Genomic DNA, 23,794 nt, shown 5'->3' with positions numbered 1-23,794 from the left:
AGGTAGCTTGCCATATCCAAGCTAAATTTCTTGTAGTATTCCATGTTCTTACTGGTCCAGTGTCATGAGTTCCCTCCCCTACTAAATGGTGTGATAAGTACTTCTCAATCAGGGTACAGCTGTATCCCCTTTTTTGTGCAGGCTTCTTTGTTAAATCTTTTTCAGAGGACTACAGTGTTCTTATGGTTCTTAATTAAAGCATGCCTCCTCTCAAGTTGAAACAGCCCTCCTTCTGAGTCTACTTCTAGTTCTGGTAAATATAGTCCTTGGCTTCAGGAATTCCAAGCCTTTCTTTCAGGGTGGCATGCTATCAACCAGACAAACTACTTCTCCAGGCAACAGGAATTCCATTCTTGCTGAGAGGACTGATAGCCAAAGCCTCATTTTTTTCAGCTCTCTCCTTTTTCATTCAGTCCTTTCCATCCTGAGTTTTAGAGAATTCAACAGATGTCAGTCTCCTCCTACTATTAGTGTATCCTCTCTCCTACAAGGAGGTTGTAGAATATATGCTGCCATCTCTGGAGGGCTCTGTTGCATGAAAGGAGACTTGTCCTTCCAAACAATAAGACTCCTATACTTAAAGAATATATTTGAGTACCCCATACTCCTGGAAGTTTGGTGGGAGTATGCTGTGAAATGGGTTGGTTGGTTTGTAGACCCCCTGACCCTAGAAGGGCACAGACCACACCTGATGCAAACCATTTTATATTGTTTGAAGATATGTATGAATGCTATTTACATTCTCATCACCTACCAGATTTACAGCATTTATTCATATTATGTTTTGATATTTTTGATATATTCTTTTCCTCATAAAGAATACTTATGTTCAGGGTATGGAGATATGAACAATTAATTGTGGGGCAAAAGGGGACAGGGTTTAAACAGTGTCATCTGTTCCATGGTAGCCGCTATTTGTACCCTTTGCACTTATGGCAAGTGGAAGCTTATGCCATAATGAAAGAGAGGCAAGTTACCATAGTTTAGCTTCTACTTACCATGAGGTGATACAGAATATAGCCCCTCCTGAACTCCCTATAATCTCTAGGTAAGTTGATAATACTCATTTACTTTGATATGATGTTTGCTGTTGATTCCTTCCATCCACATTGTTCCATTTTAAATCTTGAAAGTAAAATTTCTTCTCCAATAACTCTGTTGCTCTTGCTTTGGCATATATATAGTTTCCCTATGTTTTTTCAGCAAAAGCCAATTTGGCTGGCCTCCCTTCAACTTAGTCTGCTGAGTGCCAGCGTTAGTACTGTTTGTCAGCATGAGCATTTAACAGCACTGGGGACATTTTTCCTTTAGAGGAACAGAAGTGCCTTGCCTATTGTGCTGTGAAGGCACAAAGCAATTGGGAAATGAATTTGAATATATTTTTACTTTCTTCTAGAATCTTCACTAACTTTCTTAGCAGTTCAAAAAATCATCAGCAACAAATAATTGGTTAGCTGTCCTGGGGGGAGAGGGGATTTTTCAGTTACAATTAATGATAATGTATTGAAAGGAATATTTTAACAATTCTTTCTGGTTAAAAAAAAAATCATGCTTGTTCAAGTTAGCAAAAATCAGGATGTGAGTGTGCATTTAAGCATATCATCTTTATTGATGATGATGTTTCAGCCAAAGCAGCAGTGAGAGTACAGTTATACTGAATTGGGCTTTATAGCAGCATAACTTATTCTTCTTTGGAAAAACATCTTCATTTCGGTAACACTGTGCTTACACTAACACTAGCATAGTTCAAAAAGGGTCAGATTTTTAGTGGAGAGAAATTCTAACCTAGGGTAGAGAACACGGTCTACAAAGGGAAGACAAGCTTATGTTTGCAGACCAAAAGATCTTCTTGTAGCAAAGCAAAAAAGGGAAAATGGTTACATTTGATTCAGAGACTGTGATTTACTGAAATGCACATGAAGCTTGAAGCCAGGAACTTAGGCATGATAAGGCCTCTTTTGTTCTTGACCTATGTGGCCTTGGTAAGGCTCTGAATTTGGGGTATGCGTACAGTGCAGGCACAGATATTACTATGCAGTCTATGGCCAGATAAAGAAATTACATATAAGCTAGTATAAGTGATTGGAAAGTGGTCTAAACCTGTAACAGAAAAGATGTTCAGTGCACAATGACTGGTTTAAAAATGGTGGAACCCAGTCTAAGATAGACCTGGATGCAAGTAGTATCAGACTTAATCAGTTTAGATTAGACTAGTCTATTGAACTTGAATTTAGTGTAAACTGCTCCATTTGGGGACAAACAATCCCCAACATACTTGCGGACTTGGTGGTGCCGTACTGACTAGCACCACAACTGAAAGGGACCTAGGGGTAATAATAAACCATAGTATGAACATGAGCTGCCAGTACGATGCTGTAGCCAGCAGGGCAAACAATACCCTGGCATCCATCAACTGATGCATCTCAAGCAAAACCAAGGACATGATTTTTCCACTTTACTCAACTTCAGTGAGACTACAGCTGGAGTACTGCATCCAGTTCAGGGCACTGCACTCAACAAGGACATGGGACAGCTTGAGAGAGTCCAGAGAAGAGCCACCCGTGTGATCAGAGACTTGCATGGCAAGCCATACAAGGAAAGTCTGAGGGACTTGGGCCTCTTCAGCCTAAAAAAGAGACGGCTGAGAGGGGTTTTGGTAGCAGCTTACTGTTACATCAGTGGAATACATCAAGGGCTCGGCAAACAACTATTCACAAGGGCACCCTTGGGGAAAACCAGGAGCAATGGCCACAAACTCCTGGTAGACCGTTTCAGGCTTAACACTAGGAAAAACTTCTTCAGAATCAGGGTGTCCAGACTGCGGGATAAACTCCCTCCAAAGGTGGTTAAAATTACCTACCCTGAAAATCTTTAAGAGGAGACTAGACAGTCACCTTGCTGAGGTCACCTAACCCCAATTGTCTTTCTTGCCTAGTGCAAGGGGGCTGGACCCGATGATCTTGTGAGATCCCTTCCAGCCCCTTACAATCTATGAAACTGCTCCTGACTCAAGTTAGATTGCAGTCTGCCTGCATCTCAGGTCTGCAGCCCTCCCTTTCCACTCCCACCTCTCACGTGGAGGTAATCGAGAACTCAGCTCCTGCTTGGCTGCTCTGTGCTGTCAGTGACAAGTGGGAGGGGGGAGAATGGAGCATCTGTAGTTCTGTATTTTTCTATCTTTATACAATATGCCCAGGTTAGAGAGATGTGACACTCTACAGAAGGAAGGGGTGGGCCCCTGGGAGCTCTAGCTCATGGCAAGCAGCAGCAACAGGGAAGGGTAGACAGAGCAAGTGAATGCATGGGGTGGCAAGGCCATGGTGCAGGGTGTCAGGGAGCAGAAGTGTAGCCACTGCCTTCTCATGCCACTCCCAGGGTGTGTCCAGGGTGTGTCCAGCCTGGTCCTGGGCAGGCATTGCTGCTGCCAGTGATGCTAGCAGGGGTTCGGGGTGTGCGTGTGTGTGTGTGCACATTCAGCCTGGCCCTGAGTGGGCACTGCTGCTGCTGCCACTGCTGCTTGGTGGGGCTTGGGGGAAGAGGGTGATTAGCTTGTGGGGGGTGCTGCTACTGCTACTGCTGCTAGCACTCAGTGGGACATGGGACTTTGGTCTCTGGCAGGGGTGGGAGCAGCCATGCCCTTGTGACTGTAGGGGAAGAGGCTCCAGTCTGGAATTTGGTGCTGGTTCCAGGGATGGGAATCCTTCTCAGAACCACCCTAGCTCATAGTCCCAGAGCCTGGACAGAACCAGGACAGGGCAGGGACGCTTTGTGTGCAGCCAACCCAGGCTGGGAATGTAGGGTGCACCACTGGCAATGCTGGCTGCCTGTAGCTAACAGCTCCCAGACAGATGATAGGGCCACAGGGGCAGGTGTGTGTCTGGCAGCCAATTAGGGATGGCCCATCACTTGGCTGCAACTGGCTTCCCTCAGCAGCCTCCAGCATGCTGGGTCACTTGCAGGACGACCCCCAAGCTGTTGGCCTTATCCAGTGCAGGCAGCTTTTGTGTGCCCCTCCCACCCACCAGTGAAAGGGCAAATTTGTATTCTGTTCACTCCCAAACTAACGTAGTCTTCTTAGAGAAACCCATGTAAGTCTGAATCAGCCTCAGGTTTTTTGAATGTGTATGTAGCCTGTGTGTGTGTGTCCAGTGTATACAGCGTACTATGGAGGTACCTGAACTAGCTTTGAACTAGCCATCTTGGGCACTGGTAGCTGTAGAGCTTTGGCAACATGTATCTTTGTGAAGGTGAATTTACCCAAGCATGGTAGTATAGCGATACCTGAGTTACTTTTAAACTGTACTGAAGTCACTCTTATTAGTATAATGTAGACATACCTTCAGCAATCCCCATACCAATCCCCTCTATGTACAAATGGGTCCTATATTTTTTTTTTAAGAAACAGAGAATTTTCTAGTTGGAGGAGTACATAAGCAGGGACAAAAGTAAAGTTAACTTCATTCTCTAAAAACTCTATGTTGACTTCAAGTTTAGTTTTAAAAATGGTTTAGTTAGTTCTTACTTTCATGGTACTGATTTGTCTATCCTTAAATGTCAGGAGGAGTTGGGGAGTGAATTAATTGTTATTCTGCAGTTACTCCTAGGGTAATATCTGATTGTGCACAAGACTGATTGATTGCAAACCCTAAAAAATCAGAAAAGAATAGACATTGGAGATGAAATTGTTAATTGTGAAATAAAAGATGAGTGGTAATCTATAGAAAGCATCAGTATATGATGAGAAAGTATGGAGAGAAAAGGAGATAAAATTATATAATTTTGAATAACTTCGGTTCAAATTGTTCTCATGCCACTCTGTGTGGAAAGGAGTGAAAATGGTAATGAAATACAGCAGCAGTGGGCCGCCACCTGACAGTTTATATGTGTAACCTACAGTGCTTGCTTTTATTATAGAGTGGACTCCAAGGCCACTAGGGATTGGGACTAGGTGGTATACAAACAGGCATGAAAAAACAGCTTTCCCTAAGAGATTTGTTTTAATCTTAGGATAAGTGACATTGGAAGAGTTCCAGAAATGAAATATTAAGCAATATGAACAGTAGTTTGCTATGTGTATAAGGTTGCACTATTTTTTCTTTTTTTCTTTAATTAAAAATAGACAAAGGAGGTGTCAACTATGCCCATCTGTCCTTTCATCCATTATTCATTACCTGTTTTCTTTCAGGCAAAGTTAGGGGAGCTCTGAAAGGGCAAAGGAAAATAAAAACACAAAAACAACTTGTGGTTTCAGGCAGGCTCTCAGGAGGGAAATCTGTAAAGTGCAGTTGATTTCAGTCAATTCAGTGTTGTTCAGGAGTATATAAATTTTTGAGCAATGTTGTGCCCTGGGGCATTGCATAGTAAGAAACTGAAAGCTGTTATTTGTTGCTGCAGTAATAATCTAAACTGGTGACAGTGCTTAGAGTGGTCTTTTATTGAGAAAAGAATGCTTTAAGCAACAAAATACTTTTTTTCCCTCAGTAAAGACGATGTATTGCTGCATTTTGCCATTAGATTGATGTAGTGAATTATTCCTTAAGCATCCGCTAAGGGGAGTGTGGTGCTGGACCAGCCTTTCTGGTTGCTATGACAACAGTGGGGAGTACAGTCTTTCAAGCTAAGTGCTGCTAAAGCAGGTGTCGGGTTGCATTGCTGTTCAGAAGCTCCTGGATCCTATGGAGCCAGGGAGCCTTTCCATTTCCCATCTGAAACACCTTGACCCCCCTCAAGCTAGTGAATGAGTATTGTCAGACTCCTATGAATGAAGATGGTTCACCATTCAGGCTCTATTCAGTCTTTCAGACAGCAAAAAGGTCAGTAGAAACCTTTCTTTCTCTCCCAATGAGTGTTAAATTATTAAGTCTGTATGTCCTTGCAGTATGTATGAGCATCAGTATACCAGCTGCTGATGGACCCAGAGCTGTGTGAGATGCAGATGTGTGTTAAAGTCTTGTAATAAATTAAATATGGTTTGTAAAATGACTACTTTTTTGTATCATTGCCAGAGAAGGAGCACTATGAAGGGTATAGATATATAGATATAGATATTAAGTATGGAAATTGTATCTATTTTCTGAAAAGCATTCAAGGATTTCTTTTTAAAGAGATATGTTTTGTCCTTTAAACAATTGGCAATTGTTATTTCAGGGCAAGAGAAAATGTGCTTGGCATAACTGCCCTTCAGCGATGCAGAATTTTGCTTTGAATATGTACCAGTGCAGCTGAATAGCATTTGCTTTAAAAAGGTTAATGATCACTATCAAGTAACACAGAAGTCTTTGCTACTTTATAAGCATGCTTTTACTATGCCTGTGCTGATGCTGCAGAGTCTTTGACTGCAGAACCAATCTAATAGTTTACTGTGTGGGGGCAGGGGGTTGTGTGTGTGTTTATAACTTTATCCTTTAATACAACACTGTTTCCTTTGTTTTCCTTAGCTGTTGTTTTACTTAAATCTGTAACAAAAATAAATACATTATACATCATTTTTTTAGGTTGTATCTCCCTCTTATTTTCTGCTGTTCTTTTACTTGGATGATACTATTTTTGTGCTGTATAGATAGTAAAAGCATAAGTCAGTACAAATCATGTGCAGAAAAATTACTGTGCCTATTTCAAAACTTCACTGCAAAAAGGTAAAGTATTTTATTTTAATACTTCTGTATCAGAAGCTTTGCAAATGCATGTCAGTCAGCAACAGTGATCACTTTACTTTTAGTCACTTCAATTTTTCACTTGGTGCATTAATGATCTAGTAAATAAAGTTCCTGAAGGTTGGGGTTGTTTCCATTTGAATTACTTACTACTATAGAAAATTAAGTATTTCCTAGGGAAGTAATTATTTTGAAAGATACGGAAGAATCAACATTTCTTTTGTTGCAGGAGGTCCATTTGTGTTTTTACATTTATCATAATTCTGTTAGGAAATTCTTAGTTCTTGGGCTTCAGTAAGCCGTACAAATTCACCCTAAGCTATGTTTTATCATAATTCGAAGGATACACTGTAAGAATACTTGCTGCTTTTTCCACGTGTTGATTTTTAAAATTATTAGTTTAGCGCTGAGTGGAAACAGAGGAGTTTGAAGCAGTCTTCACTCCTTTCATTCCCCAGATAAATTCAGGTCTTTACACTGAGATTCTTGCATGGTGTGCTCTAGCTTTTCTTTTCCTGTCCCAAGTTGTAAAATTTTAAGTAAATTCATTTTCCAAATGAGCTCCTGCATTGGTGTAGTAACTATTTTAATTCTCCCTATCTTCAAAGGTCATAAGGTATTTAAGCACAGGGATACACTGCAGCTGAGCTGCACCTACACTCAGTTTGTAAAATCCAACAGTGCCTTCTGAGCAAGTAGTGTCTTTAAAGGTCTTAAAGGGATTTTTCCATAGTATTCTTAGAATAATTCTGTTTTTAAAATATTAAAAATCTATTCCCATATGGAAAGTAATTGGTGTAACAAAGTGTCACTATAGTAATGATACTTTAATAAATTCTATAATTTTTTTTACAGATCCAGGTCTTCATAATGTCTTAGCTATATTAGTATTTTTAATGAGCTGCATATTCAGAAAAAGATTCTCATTCTCCCCTCCATATGCCATGTACAATTCCTAAGTACTATGGCTTTACACCATTGGCAGGGGTAGAGAGGGAATATGTGGTGTAGTAGTGGGCAATACAGCCCACTTTAGCACCCATGACAAAAAAAATGGCATGCTACTTTCCGAGATCCTGTAGACCTCTTGCAGAGCAACATGGGGCAAAGAGTGAAGGGCACAACTCTTCCTGAATGAATTATCCAAATCCTTGGCAAAAGAACTGCCTTTAACCTAATGCCTTTAACTTTTGTGATCCTGCATAAGGAAATCAGTGGACAGGATTGACCAAAGGAGCACTGTAATATAAGCAAGGGGAAAAAAGGGAAATACAAATGCAAGAATAGGAAACAAACAAACAAGCAAACAAACAAAACAGTTGATATTTCAGGGCTAGAAGTAGCAAAAAGCCTAGCACTATATGAAGTTTTTGAAGTAGATTTCTCAACTTCAGAATGTCAGAATATGATTTTTTTTTTCAGCTTTCCTTGAAAATATCCTTGCTGTAGTATGTTTGTGTCAGGTTCTTGTTGTCTTAAACCTATTATGTGTTGTGTTTCCTAGCTGCACACAAACATGTGCCCTAAATTCTATGTTCCACAAAATCAGTTATAATCTTTGTGGTATGGCCAACTGCCCATCACAGCTGTGCTTTCCATGCTTCAATTGCATTAAAATCAAGTTACTGTTCTGTTTGGAGGGGTTGAAGGGGGAAGGGGATGTTTTCAACTGTTTTTCCTATGTGGACTCTCATTTCTGTAGTAGCCTGTGGAGTCTGGCATAATCTGGGGGCTTGAAATATGGGGGTCTTTGCTGGATTTTGTACAGCCAAGGGATTAAGAATACTTTAGCTTGGTGAGCCTGAGGCTTGGGGCTATAGGGAGCTATAGTTTGACTGAGGGCTGGGTAGATGTTAGCTGTATCTTAAGCTTGTTCAGCCTGTGGTGTGTTGGAAGTGGGGATAAGAGGAGCAAAAAACTAAGTACATTTTTAAAAATAATAAACATTGCCTCAGGCCATCCCTAAGGTTATGTAAAATTCATACTGATTTAATGGAGAGAGGTAAACTTCTATAATCCAATTTATCTCCTTAGTCAATGCAAGCATTCAGTTGTAAGCCAAACAGTTAAGGAAAATAGATATATTTTTCTCTAAAACTTTACATGTAGTGATTCCTGCAGCTTTCTCTAAGTATGTTCCTTTCCAGGGCTTGAAAGGAAAAATCCAAGTTCTCAGATTTCGAGGTTTTACTATAAGACACAAAAGAGTTCTCAACACAAAGAAGAAACACATTTATACCTCAATATTTTGGTTCCTTTCTATATAGTTTAGTGAAGATGGTTCCACAAAAGGACGCTGGCATTAGACTATCAAACACAAAGCAAATACAAAATTAAGTTCTGTTCTGAAAAGCCATACCATAGCACAACATTACATTAACAGCTACCTGTAAAAAGCTCCTAAAACACTCCAATCTGTAGGTTGAGTATTTCATTTCTGTCCATTTAACCCTACCACTTCTTTCCTGATCCATATGACTGAAAATATCCTTGGTCAAAAACAAAAATATTCCTAGAGTTAGACTAAACCATGTCCTCTGCATGGTAGTACATTAGATCAGTTAAGCCATCTGGACAGTCCTTTTGTCACTATTTTTAATCTGGGTTGTGCTAGAGTGCAGATGCTTTGTCTGATTTTTTTTGCTACGGCTCTGTTCCCAACTATATATATTTTTCTATTCCATGCATTATTTTATACCCTTAAATTATTTATCTTTTCAAAGTGTCTGATGTGATTTGACCGCTTATGTAACATCAGAATGGAAGGGAGAAATATCTTGTGTTTATTTTACTTTCCTCCCATTTTTACTTACTGTTGTCAGTTTAACCAAGGGAATTGTGTACTGCAAAATGCACTCAGGCCCATGACTTATTAGGGTCAGTACAAAGTTTTGGATCGTATAGTTGGTGAAGATGAATAGCTTTCAGCAAAAGGTTAGCCAACATTCACGCTTGACAAAAATTGATTTTTAGCTTATTCAAAAATCCCTTAGGTTGGTGATTAGCAAAGCTGTTACCTTCCAGTCTTTGGGGTTTCTTTTTTTTCCAGATGAGATCGTATTTGAATCTTCAAAGAGATCAGAAACTCAGAATGATCGATCATAAACTATCATTGTCTTCATATGGTATAGTGTGACCAGGGGTTCCAGCAAGGTTAGAATTCCCTTCAATAAGTCATTGAATAAGTCAAGTTTTTCCTCTGCCTACCATACCACAATCAAAGTTCCAGCAGCAGCAGCAGGGCTTTCTAATGTAGGGTCTTTGGTTCTGGGGCTCAATAAAGGATTTAGTACCTGAATTTAAAAATGTAAGAGTCTAACATTCAGCCTAGATTTTAGAGTACAATCCAAAATACAGAGATAAACATCAGACTCCCAGGACAGTGTCAGAGTGGTAAAGTTAGGCACTTCAGAATGGTATTCTAAAACCCACACAGTGAGACTGAAGCCACCTAGAATCAGCCAATAGATCATGGATGTTTGAAATGTGTCCCTCTTGAAAGCTTTGGTGCCTTACACCAGGACTGTAGGCAGGTAACTCTATCCACTTGGAGATTTACCATTCAAATCATCTCCTAAAGACAGGTACCCATGCTCTTACTCGCCAAAAAAACTGCACAGGGGTCAATCTTTTTAAACACAGTGGTAATGATGCTGCCTACCTTATTATAAAATGACCTATTGGCTATGATACCTATGACCTAGGAGATCTGTGTTAAACTCCCTTCTTATTTACTTCATATATTTCACCCCATTCAAGAATGCCGTAACCTACAAGCCTGAGGATATTTTTGGTAGATGATTTTCTCTGGGCTGCCTCTTGCTGTTGTGCCATAACTTAGCAAGGAATGCAAGATTCATGAGGATAAAGAGAGAGGGAGAAAGAAGGAAAACACCTGTACAGTCTGGTAGTTAGGATGAGTCACTTTTGAAAAAGGAGACTGGGATTCAGGTTCCTTCCTTGAAGGACTGATACTGTATTTCAGCCCAGATGAGTTTAATTGTGGAGGTGGAAGGGAGGTGGGGAGGCACAGGACCCATTGTTAGAGCAACTGAATGCTTTAAACACTAAGCTACACGGCTGTGCTCTTTATTGCTCCATCTTTCTCTAGCCCCATGAATCTTGCATTTATTTCAGCACTGGGGCCACAACCAGAGGAGTGGAGAATGCTTCAGCCTGTCTAGCCTATAGCCCACATGCTGTCCGTGAAGGAACAACATTAAGAGTGCTTATTCTGTTTATCTCTTGACTATCTGGGTGATTGCTGGCTGCTGATACTCCTGGCGGCAACTGAAGCAGTTTCAATTAATGCCATAGATTCAAACAATATAATCTGAAAATTGCTAATTCTCATGGGCTGCAAGCAAATAAGGCAACACAAAACCTGAATGAATAGACATGTTAGCTCTTTCTTATCCCACAAATACCCACATTTGTGAGCTCAGTTATTCCCAGTCATAGACTGTGGTGCCTTTTCACAGGCATCTGTTCACTTATTGGCAGGGTAGCAGGAGCAGTTGAGAGTTGCCTGCAGTCTCCAACTATCCTAAGCTGGCACTTCCAGAGCTTCCATTTCCCAATCCTGCATGCTGTCAGAATTTCCCTGTAAGGCAATTCTTGGGATATCTCTCAAAAAGGCATATCCCTCTGCACTTGCAAATGTATGCCCTGGGAACGGAATCCCCCTGGAAGTGTTTCCTTCAGCCCATGTAGCATATGGCTATGCCTCAAAGATTCTGCCATTTGCAGACATGTGCCCCATCTGAGGGCATGGCACCCATGGCTGTTATCCCACAGGATTGGGCTGCTGGAGTCCCAGGGGTAGCAAGGGGCTGACCTTGCAGAACAATGGCCCTATCAATGTCTGTAAATACCAGAGAAGTAGATCAGATGTGATGGGACTCATCCCGGCACAGCTGATCCCACATCAAAGATTTATACTCAAGGTGATATAAATGTTAAAGATAAGTGATTAATGGCAGCCTAGGGTGCATACACATGTACTAAGTCAACTTAAAATAAGTTGACTTAAGTTATCCTGTCTTGGAGCACACATACAGCTCCTTGACATGGTTGCAGTCATCTTGTGAGCTAAGGCAGCTTAACTAATGTAGCTGAAGATAATACACTTCAGAGGTGTATTATCTTGTGCTGCATTTAAGTTGACTCTGCTCCACATATGCGTATATACTCTGACAGTTAAGCTGACTTAAAAAAGTGAAGTCAGCTTAACTGTCAGAAAGTTAATATGTGTGTATGGTGTCTATGATGCACTTATGTCAAATGACTAGGCCTTGGCTCTCAACTCATGGTTTTGGTGTCTACCTATATGACTAATATATCAAGCATTCTGAGTCAAGTCAGTTAAATGCTTTGACAGCAAGCCACAAGGCTTGATTTCATAACCAAGTTCCTGACAGCCTGAGCTTTGGAAAAGTTTGTGTATGAAACCAAATTTTGTGGCTGGAATTGTCTATGTAACAGGCAGATGCAAGATATCAGACTCACAGCTTCCAAAAAGTTTTAGGGTTGCTCAGAGATTGAATTTTGGGTGGACTTGTCTCTTGGCAAGATCTTTTACAAAGCTGTTTTAGTAATAAAAATTTTAAAGAAGAAGAAAAGTTGCTGTGTAGTAAGGCATATTATTATCTACTCTGTAAATATGGGATCTAAATAATAAGCTTAATCTAACAGATATTTGTGTTTATTCAACTGAGACTTACCTTCTAAATGACAGTTTGTAAAGATCATATTTTTCTTTTGTGTATGGAGAGCTAGAGAAGAGTAGAAATTCTGCTGAAAAAGATTAAAATGTGAAGTTTTGCCATGTATAGATTTATGATAACTCTAACACTTCTAATTCTTATGGGCCAGGATAATAATGAAGAGGAAGCAGTTTCTGCTATGTTAGCAATATTGTTAGGCAGGAAGGCTGTTGCCAGATCCCATTACTCTCTCACTTGCATGCATGGGCCACATCCACATGCAGGGGCGTGCACTTGTAGCAACAAATAGTCGTGGCACATATTTGTGCTGGTAATTTGTGCCTCAGCACACACACCTGGACATGTGCTTTGTCATGGGACAAATGGTGCTGTTTTGGACAAATTGCCCTTGTCCAGCTCTTCAGTCAGGGGGGGCTGAAGGATGGAGTCAGCACCTGTGCTGGTTCCAGCAGTATAAACCTGTGGCCTGGTGAGCAGCTCAGGACTGTTTGCCCTCAGGAGCTTCCAAGGCCTGACTAGTTGGTGTTTGAAGACACCAGCTTCCTGTGCCAGCTGAACTGCCACAGCAGCCCTGACTTAGAGTGGCCCCTGCATCCTGTACACACTGCAGCAATCCAGCAGCAGGGACTGCCACCTCGCTGAGACCCACTGTCACCTACAGCATCTGCCCCCTTGGATCCGTGGCCCCATGGCTGCATCCAGCCATGTGTGTATCATGGTTCATCCAGCAACAGCAGCAATAGAGCCGGCCAGCCAAGTACATTATCACAAGTGAGGGTCACCCCCCTGATGGCAACACATGGGAGTCAAAGTGCATGAGGTTTTCACCACCCATCTGCAGGCCCATCTCTTGCAGTGATCTCTTATTCTGCAGTATCTTAAAGGGACTACATAAGAAAATGTTCTGACAATATATTGAAGGACAATGACCAAATACTTAAAGGCATTCAGGCATAATTGCTTACACAGCTGCGTGAGCACCATTCTAGGTATGTTTCTACATTGCTGTAGTATACAATTCTTCAGTAATGATCAAATTACAATAATTACCAATTTTAAACTATTTTAATTGCAATTATTCCATTGAATAATTTTTTATAATTTGTCATAGCATTATACATTCTGCAGAATATGTAAGGATAAATACACATATCTTAAGGTTTGGTGTGAGTATGTATGATATTGCTTAATAATACCCCAACCATACTATAATACTGTGGTTCTGTTAATAATTTCTATTTCCTGCTCTGGGGAAATGCTGAGAATTAAAAACCTACTGCACACTCAAGTGGTTTTGTCAGTGGCGATTGTCATTTTGCCTCTGGGGTAAGAATAGCCAGTTGATGATTGTTTAAGATATGAATATATCTATATACTAGCTTGTTAAAATTCCAACATGTGTAGCTTAAGATCTCTGCCTGGTAAGCATTATAATTGATTTCAAAGTTTTCTAGAGGATGGTGAAGGAAAAAAAAAGTCCTGTACATGATAAACCAAAATAACTGAGAGATCTATTTTTCCTGGGTCTGTACTCTCTAGGTCTGTGTTTTAAAGGCTGGGACTGCCAAAATGTTCTGTTCCTGTTGTGTCCAAACTCACATTGCACCCACACACGGACACAAAATAGGACATGATCCCCAGACAAGAACTATTCTTACACATGCAAATGGAGGGTATTTTGGCAGCTGACTACTGCCCACAATAAATATTTTAAAGACATGCCCACTCTGTTCTGAAAAATTGCCCTTAATGTTCTTCAGGGAATGGAAGTGATTGCTGAAATTCTCCACCATCTTTTAGGAAAGATGGCATTAAATGCTAAAGGAAAACATGATGGATAAAATAATCTTTCTGCTATGTCTGATTTTTTTTTTCTTAATCTGCTGAATATTTTTAAAGGTTATGAAATGCATGCCAAGTGCCTTTAATGCAAATGATTGTTACTAATTCTTCTATGGTATTGCTCTGACAAAAGTCTTACTGCCACAGCTCGGTTGTACACAAGTAAAGAACTTGTTACTCATCATAGTTGTCTATGAGTAATGTAAACCGGCTCATCACTCATGGCCACTTAGACCCATTCAAAAGAAATTACATTAGCACTAGTGGTTGGTACTTATGGTTGTCTTGTGTTTGTAACAAAGTAAGGGAGAGAAAAAAAGTGTGTTTTTCAAAGCAGTTCATTTTCACTCTATTCTGTCTGCTTTAGAGAGATACAAAGGAAAAGCAACAGGGTTGCCAGGTTGAACTCCATGAAATAATTTGTAACAATAGTTCAAGTATATACATCAGCCATTCTTCTCCAGGAAGAAATAAATGTTAGGACTGATAAAGGATACTTAATAATCACATCAGGCCAGGAAATGTCCATGTTTTCCACAAGTCTTCTATAACAGTGTTACGAAGAACCTGCCTTTCAAGAAATCAACCTAGTGGAAATCCTGAAAAAAATCAGCCAACCCCTTTTCCAAATAGATCAATTGATTAAATACATTGTTATAGCAAGGAGCAATCTAATATGTGCATTGCTTCTATGCTGAGGCCTAATATAAAGCCCCTTGTGACTCATGACTTCACTGATCTATGAGGACTTTGGATCATGTCTTTTGCGACCAAAACTTCTGATGTGCAACATAAGCTAGATCATGATTGACCTTTTTCAAACCCATGTTACAAGCAGTTCAGAAGTGCTTGTTCCAAAAGCTTTGACAATATACTAAGATTTCATTTATCATCAGTATGTTGTACTGAGGAAATATTGAAAATTTGAAGCCTACTGCCTGCTTCAGTGTCTGTTTTTTCAAAGCTGTCAGTTTGCCTTCTGGATATGGACAGCTGAAAGAGCTATATAGAACTTCTTTTAGAAGAAGCTAGCATACACCACAGTATTTCTCAGCTTTTCTGATCTTTCTGAATATGCACACATTACTGTTTCCCAGGACCAAAATTTGAGCCCTGTCTTGAGAACAGTACATATGCAGAGGTATTCAAATCAATGGGATTCTTAATGTGAATAGTCTCATCAGTTTTATAAGAGGGGTTGTGGTAAATGCTCATTTCTAAGTATTTTAAGTCATATTTACAACATGTTCAGTTCTTAAATTGTTCTGTTTGAGTCAGATTCCATATAGGAAAATGAGGGAACATATGAATGTTCTATCCTTACGGGGATAGGTAGGATTTTTTGATCTGTTTAAAAGTGTTTGTAGCCAAAAATAACAGTTGTTGTTTCTCCTGAATTAGGATTAATCTCAGCAAATTCAAGAAAGTCAACATTGTCTGACAAGTCTCCATAGTCAGCATCTGTAGAAATCAGTCTTTAGAGAATGCCAGAATTGTATTTTTAAAAGGTGCCAACCAATAGAACATTGTTTCATTTGCTGATTAGCTGGAATTCTTATTAAATTTGCATACAATGTTGAGAGTGCCAAGACAACACATAAATAACAAACTACAAGTTGGCTATTCACAAGGCCTATATAATTGCTCAAGACCTATAGCTCATCACTTTGGGTGTCCTTTACACATGATCTGGGGATGGGTGGGCACTTTAGAGTGACTCAGACAGCTGGTCTAATCAAAATACTGCAGGGTCTCATGTATTCAGTGTCCCATGCTTCAAAATGGCGTTCAACAGGCTCTAGTTAAAGCACCCCCACCACTGTGCATGGAGGATGCTGGAGCACACTAATTAGTATGCTTCAGCAGACTTGATTAATCAAACCTTCCCTGATGCACTGTAATTACAGCAGTGTCCCCAGATATTTCATAGATTTCATAGACATCAGGGCTGGAAGGGACCTCGGGAGATCATCGAGTCCAGCCCCCTGCCCAAAGGGACCCTTTTGTACTGCAGGCACCCTTTTGTACTGCAAATATTAACGCTGCCAATGGCAAGCTAATCAGGTTAGAAAATATTAGAATGGGAATAAAAGTAGTATATACGGTTTTACAGACATATGTGTCCTGCATGTTCTTATATTTTAACCCTAGCTCACAATGGGTCTTGTTAATTGTGTTACAGCTTCTTTAATTCTTATTTGAGACTGACTGCTAGATTTTTAATGCCTTTTATCTGTCTTTTATCACGTGTACATCTATGCACTTCTTTCTACATTATATGTATAGACACCATATGCCTCATACCCACTCATGAAAGGACTAGCTGGCTCCAGGAATGGGTAACAGATTCAGGTCTTAGAGACCACTATTTCACATCCCTTCCAGCAAATGAAAATTACAATTATTTGACAGTCTTTTTGGGAAAGTGTTAATGGATTCTAAGTTAATTTTGTAGCCAAGAGATGTCTATATCACAAACACTGAGTTGGATGTCACCTTTTGTTAGGGGTCTCAGAAGTCATGATAGACTGTCTACAAATGGATATATATTGAACTGCTCTGCTTCTTTTGGTCTGTTGAAGTTCTCTATGGAAATATTTGCTGTACTCTATTTGTTCTTTGGACAAGGCATCTAGTCTCCAGTATTGGTATTACAGTCATGTTCCTGAAGATTAAATTGGCTTTCTTAGAAAAATGTAATTGTCTGTTTTCTGTTGTAGTGTGGATACTTCTTCTGCCTAATCTATTAATTTTCTTTAGTCCACATTTTGTCTGTAAGGGCACTTTAATAATAGGTGACTATATGGGCAAAAGAAGCAAAGGGGAGAAGGCAAATTAAATTAATATGGAAGGGCCCCCAAAAAGCTCTGAAGTTGGGAAAATGGAAGAAGGGATTATAGGAGAGATTTTCAAGATACAAAGTCTGCATCCAGACAAGTGTGGTTCCCTGGGGATAAGTAGTGGTGGCATACCTTGCACTGCAGCTATTCTCCCTGGGAATGCCTGTGCCATGTGCATATTTGAACACAGCAAATTAGCCCAGGTGGGGTAGAAGAGGCAGGAATAACTTACCTGGTGTTCTGGGGGCCTTCTGAGGCTGTGGCAGCGGCGATTCTGCTGTGTGGAGCCTAGCCGCCAGACAGAGCATGGCTCCAGGTGATGTGCTTTTGAGTGGTGTGTGTTTGAGCTGCTTTACATTTTTTTTCCCCATGGGTTTTTTTGACCCCTGTATACCCCTGCAGCATGGAGAACATCTAAATGTGTGGTATGTGACACCACAGATGTGCTCATCTGGACATGGCCAAAAAGCGAATTGATATCCAGGGTTACATGAGATGTGGGAATTAAAGAAATGATATCAAGGAATAGAAGTATAAGTTGAAGATTTCTAGTTTACAAGTAGAAAAATAAGCATTGTCATTTAACTGCTGTGTTTAACAACACTGCCAGCCAGAGTGTCACAAATACCTCAGTAAATCCTTGTCCACAGAATGCCATGTCAGCAACAGCAGAACCTTCTGTAAAGAGTATTAATTTCAAAAGGGCAACTACTAAATGAAAGAGAGCAAAGTAACTTATACAGCCAGGCACTCCTGAAATTTTTGAGGTGTTACAAACAATACGTAATCAAATAGTATAATGTGCAGTAATATGACAGGGTCCAAATTTCCACAGTCTTAAAACCTGTATTAGGTACTGAAAGTTTACCAGTAAAATTGAAATTAAAATAAGGCCACACTATCTTTCTTAGGGTATATATTTAAAAATATAAACACCATTATTTTGCATTCTGTCAGTTAATAAGAAAGGCTTTTTGTTATTAACCTGGACAATTCAGGATGCTGGTTAACTGCTCATTTTAACAATCTGACCCTTACTCTACAGACAGTGTTTAAGCATCCTCTGCTCAGCATTGAAAAATCTAATTGACTCTTGAGCCCCAAGAGGAGATTTCATTTAGTCAAGTGTCTAGAGATGCAAGTAGGCAGCCAGTGGGATTTTTTAAAAAACACTTTAGTGTTTATCTTTCATTGAAATCAATGGGGTTAGGTGTTAAACTTGTCTTACACTATTCTGAAAATCCCATTAGGTAGCAAAAATTTTTAAACAATCCAGCTGCTTATTTTTAAAAGTGATTTAGGTACGTAATTAAGGTAGAGTGTTCATTTAGGGCAAAATACCTATTTCTGATTAAATATATTGTATGGGCAATCTTATTTGGGCATAAGGGAGTCCATGTAAATTTAATCAGTTAAAGCTATTCTATAATAATTCCCTCTATAGCAAGTCTGATTGAAAGTCAATGATCTTTTAGGTTCCTGAATACCTACATAACACTTAAGACATGTCCAAACTAAAGTCCATACAGTGATTGCTGCTTTTGTAGACCTATTCAACCTAGCTTTGAACCAACTAGCTTGATACTGCACATACTGCAACACCAGTCAAGAAACTGGGTAAATATTTGGGCTCTGTAATGCAATAGATGTAATGCCAGCTATTGATACCCAGGCTGGCTAGTTTAATATTTGATCAGGTACATGTGTGGCAGTCACTGCAGTGCTGATGCAGACTTTGGGCATGGCTTTCAAATTTCTGAGTGGCCTGGGGTAGCACCCCCTCTGCAGACCAAGTAGCCTCCCCAGGCCCTCATAGCCTGCCCTGACCCCAGGGGCATTGGTGGGAAAAGTAAGTCAGAGGAGATGGGACCCAGAGCCTGCAGCAGCAGCAGCACTAGATGGAGTGGTCAGATGAACTGCAAGTTAATTAAGTTGGAAAGTCCTTACTTAAGGTATGCCTGTATTGCTTCCACAGCATTCTTAGGAGCACCCCATCATTTCTACTTCGCCTGCATTAAACCCAGAAATAAGATAAATAAGCAGTTCTAAGGGCACGCCCTCATCACAGCTTCCAAGATCTCTGTCTCCAATGCATTTGACATGTTCACAACCTTCTAAGTTACTTATGTTTAATAGTGGCAAGTGGAGATGCACCTAAATACCTTAAAAAGTTAACCCAAGTCTTATGAGATGTGTTATAACCCTAATAAAGCCAGCTTTACAGAACTCTACTTCTGCATTAGAGAAAACATTATGTGGCACTGGAGACACAATTCAGTCAATTACAACAATGTTTTTCCAAAACTAAACAGTGGAGGGAAATCAAATCTATTGATCTTTGGAATGTACAGCTTACGCAGCTCTAAGAATTGAGCAGGCTGGACCAGTTTCAAGCATCATTTATACAAGTCATGTCTGGAGTAATTCCACTGACTTAAGTAGAATTATTTTAGCTTCACCCCAATGTAACTAGTACCAAAACCTGGCCAAAAGACTTAATTTCTACTCACAAATAAAAAAGGAAAAACTAAAAATTCCAACTATTACTACTAATAATTTGTACAACAGTAGCATTATGATTCTGTAAGACTGAGATCTCCTTTTTTTATTAGGGAGACTATTTAGGGATGTCTAAGACAGGAGGAAAGCCAACATGCCTAAATAGAAGCAGAGACCCTAAGGATAATTTTGTAGCCCCTGGCACAAATGCTATTCCTAAATTATCCAGAAAGATGTCTATCTAGTTTTTTTCTTGAAAACCTCCACTGACATGCTCCACAGTTTTCCCCGGCAACTTTTTCCAGTATTTTATTGTTCTTACAAGTAGAAGGTCCCCCTCTACACCCGCTGCCCTCCTGACATTAGATCTAAATCTACTTTACTAATGTTTAAACACGCTGTCTTGTGTTCTATATTAGGGCTGTGCGAAACATCATTTCATTTCTCCATCCATTTTGCCATTTTGAAGGGACAGTGTCTCTTGTCATTGTTTCGAAGTACTGTCACATATCATTTTGTTGAAACTGTTTCACCTCATTACAACGTTTCACCAACAGGCTATAATGGGGAATCATGAAAATGCCTAGAAGGTTTTTTTGCCTGATTTAGATGTGAATTGCAGAGATGGCAGCCCCTTCTGAGGGCATAAAGCCTGCCAAGTTTCAAGGAGATAGGTACAGAGGTTTCTCAGAAACTGCACCTCAAAGTCTTGAAAGCAAAACTCATGACACTTCCTGGCACCAGCAGCCTCCTGTCATAGAGCATGCCGATCCGGGGCCCTGCACCCCTGGGAGGGCTACAGGCTGTGCCGGACTCCTCCTGGGGGTGCAGACTCCCAGATCTGTGCCAGATGACAGGAGGCTGTTGCTGCCGCCTGGGACTGACACTGGGCACAGTCCGCCCCCAGTGCCGGGCTCTATGGAGCCCGGCCTGACAGCAGGAGGTGAAGCGCAGCCCTGTCTCCCACTGCCAGGCTGCATTCCATGGGACTGGTGAAGCTGATCGGAGCCCAGCCCTGGCTCTGCCCATCTCCCATCACTGGGCTGCTCTCCATGGGGCTGTGCAGCCACTCAGAGCGCAGCCCAGTGGTGGGAGGCAGTGGTGGGAGGCAGGGAGTGCTGGGGCTGCACTTTGCCTCCCACCACAAGGCTCCGCTACATGGGGCTGCGGGGCTGCTCAGATTTAATAGGCATTTGGTCTGGAAGGGACCCCGGAGGATCATTGAGTCCAGCCCCTTGCCCAGGGGCAGGAAGTCAGCAGGGATCATAGGATCCCAGCAAGATAAACATCCAAATGTCTCTTGAAGGCATTCAAAGTGGGTGCTTGAACCGCCTCCGGTGGCAGTCTATTCCAAACTTGGGGGCTTGGACAGTAAAGAAGTTCTTCCTTATATCCAACCTGAAACAGTCACAGAGGAGTTTGTAACCATTCGATCTTGTCATACTTTGGGGTGCTCTGGTGAACAGACGTTCCCCCAGGTCCTGGTAAACACCCCTGATAAACTTATAGGTGGCCACCAGATCACCCCAGAGCCTGTACTTTTCCAGGCTGAAGAGTCCTGAGTCCTGAGGCTCTCAGCCTCTCATCATAAGATCTGTTTTCCTGACTTCTGACCATGCGTGTGGCTCTCCTCTGCACTCTCTCAAGCTTCTCCACATCCTTTTTGAATTGTGGAGCCCGAAACTGGATGGAGTACTCCAGCTGTGGCTTCACCAAGTCCAAGGACAAAGGGAGAATGACATCCCGGGATTTGCTTGAGAAGTATCTATGGATGCAAGCCAGCGTTTTTTCTCGCTTTACCAGTCACAGCATCACATTGAAAGCTCATGTTCATCTTGTGGTCAATCATGACCCCTAAGTCCCTTTCATCCATGGTGCTAGCCAGTGTAGCACTGCCAAGCCTATAAGCATACTGCAGGTTTTTCATCCCAACGTGGAGAACCTTGCATTTTTCAGTGTTAAACACCATCAGGTTCTCATCTACCCACTTCATGAGCCTGTCAAGATCTGCCTGGATCACCCTCCTGTCAGGTATAGATGCTTTACCCCAAAGGTTGGTGTCATCGGCAAACTTGCCCAGCCCACTTCTGACACCAATGTCAACATCACTGATGAAGATATTAAAAAGTAAAGCCCCTAGAACAGAGCCTTGAGGGATCCCACTGGTTACAGGGCACCACAATTGACTTCCGTCAACCACCACATTCTGGATCCTGCCACGGAGCCAATTCCCCAGCCTGCAGATTGTGGTGAGGTCAAGGCTGCAGTTAGCCAGTTTTGCCAAGAGGTGATCATGGGATACCAGATAGAAGGCTTTTTTGAAGTCAAGATATATGACATCAATCTCTTCTCCCTTGTCCAGGTGATAGGTCACCTGGTCATAAAAGGAAATAAGATTGGTCAAGCAAGACCTACCTGCAACAAACCCATGCTGGGTATCCCTCAGGATATTGCCATCAGCTAGCCTGTATAAGATCGACTCTTTGATAATCTTTTCCAATATCTTCCCCCGGATAGAGGTCAGGCTGATGGGTCTGTAGTTTGCTGGATCCACTTTCCTCTCTTTCTGGAAGATAGGCAACATATTGGCTTTCTTTCAATCATAGGACACTTCACCAGAGCACCAAGAGTTCTCAAAGATCTATGCCAGGGGCTGAGCTATGATATCTGGCCAGCTCTTTAAGTACCCTTGGGTATAAACCATCAGGGCCAGCTGACTTGAAGGTATCCAGCCTGAGCTAGAAGTACAGCTGTGCCAAAGAAAAAGAGCACAGCCCTGGCTCTCCTCTGCCTCCTGCCAGTGGGCTGCTTTGAAACTCAAAATGTTTGAAAATTTTGAAATATTTCAAGTGCCCTCATTTCATTTTGAAGCTAGTTCAAAGCTTTTTGTTTCATTTTCAGTTTTGCTGTTTCAAGCTCGAAGGACATTAAAACAGCTTCAAAACAAAACGCTTGGCAAAATTTTGCACAGCTGTATTCTCTATGACAAGGAGTTATGTATTTTTCTGCATATTCTTAATGGAATTGGTTTGGTCTGTAAATGTCTTAAGCCTATTCAGAATTTTCACAGAAGTCCTACTGGTCACCTTCCATTTTCCTTCCTGTCTGCTCTCTCTTGTTATTTAGGTTGAGATATTTGAGGTTTGATAATAGAACTGCAGTAGAAAGTGGCCATAACTAAAACTACCCATTGTGTTTTTTAAAGTCATCTCCTACTAGATTATGGCTTGGTCTACCAAAGAAAATCTTTTCATTATGTGGGTATTTATACACTCTATCCACGTTACCTCAAATCTTTGAAGCTAACTAGATAGCATTTTTCAAATTACAGGCCTCAGATCTTTTTATTCATTTGTGGCATTCTTTATTGCTTTTCAATTTTTCAGTATCTTTTTTGAAAGTGTGGTCTCCTAACAGTGCCAGTTTTTTCAGGATATTATCATTCAGTTAGAAATGATATTACATCCTTGCTGTATTTGATACTGCCTTTCTTACCCATCCAATGACCGTGTTTTATTCTTGAGTTTTTACATGAGAGGGAGAGCTCATAGTCATTCAGTTATCCACCACAACCTAAGCTATTTTTCAATATCACCATATGCTAGAATACAAGATGAATAGAGTATCCATGAACTAAGGTTTCATTGGCCTTAGAACCACTGACAACAGATTTCTCTGTAATTAAGTTAATTAGTTGTTGAGTCATTTAAGGTCATTTACAAGAAATACCAGACTGTCTCACCACTGATTCATTCTTGATCTTTCGATTGACCTTAGTAACAGTGTCTGGACCACAATATAATGTATAAGGCAATTTGATATTCAGAAGGCATGAAGTGATAATGGATTATACCATACTACTGATCCCTACTTGGTAGATTATAGTATGATGAATATACACAGAGCTGCCTCATTACCAATTCCAAATCACTCATTAAAACTCTCTCGTCATGTTATGTACAAAAAGTTACTTTGCCAAGGTGATATATCTGTTACCTGTCATGCTAACCAATGTTGCCTCCTTGTTTCATTGCAACCCACTGGTTGTCCATATCCATGTGCAACAGGAAGCTAAAGGCTCTTGATACTAGCTAGGGGAAGATAAGAGATGATCTGCACAATACATCACTTGGTGGGAGAAATAGGGCAGATATACTATTGGATGTAAGCCAGGGGCTACAGGCAGCAGAGTCATTCTGCAGCAGGAGAGCAGGGCAAAGTGCCCATTAGAACT

At 40.8% G+C, this 23,794-nt stretch overlaps 1 protein-coding gene across 3 annotated transcripts in view; it reads left to right on the top strand.

The window, feature by feature from the left end:
- The first annotated feature begins 5,678 nt into the window (after positions 1–5,678).
- The window catches only part of ANO3 (anoctamin 3), a 293,639-nt gene continuing 275,523 nt past the window's right edge, over positions 5,679–23,794 (top strand). For all 3 annotated transcript variants that reach the window (XM_090032834.1, XM_090032833.1, XM_090032832.1), the window contains exon 1: positions 5,679–5,813. In XM_090032834.1, the coding sequence (XP_089888960.1) occupies positions 5,762–5,813 (52 nt within the window). In that variant the 5' untranslated portion in view covers positions 5,679–5,761. The remainder of the gene's footprint in view (positions 5,814–23,794) is intronic.

This window comes from Crocodylus siamensis, chromosome 2, assembly GCF_052110815.1.
Source record: "Crocodylus siamensis isolate JL-2025a chromosome 2, ASM5211081v1, whole genome shotgun sequence".
In the NCBI taxonomy this organism is placed as follows: Eukaryota; Metazoa; Chordata; order Crocodylia; family Crocodylidae; genus Crocodylus; species Crocodylus siamensis.
The sequence above is the reverse complement of the archived record's forward strand: the minus strand, read 5'-3'. Positions and strand labels throughout refer to the sequence as shown.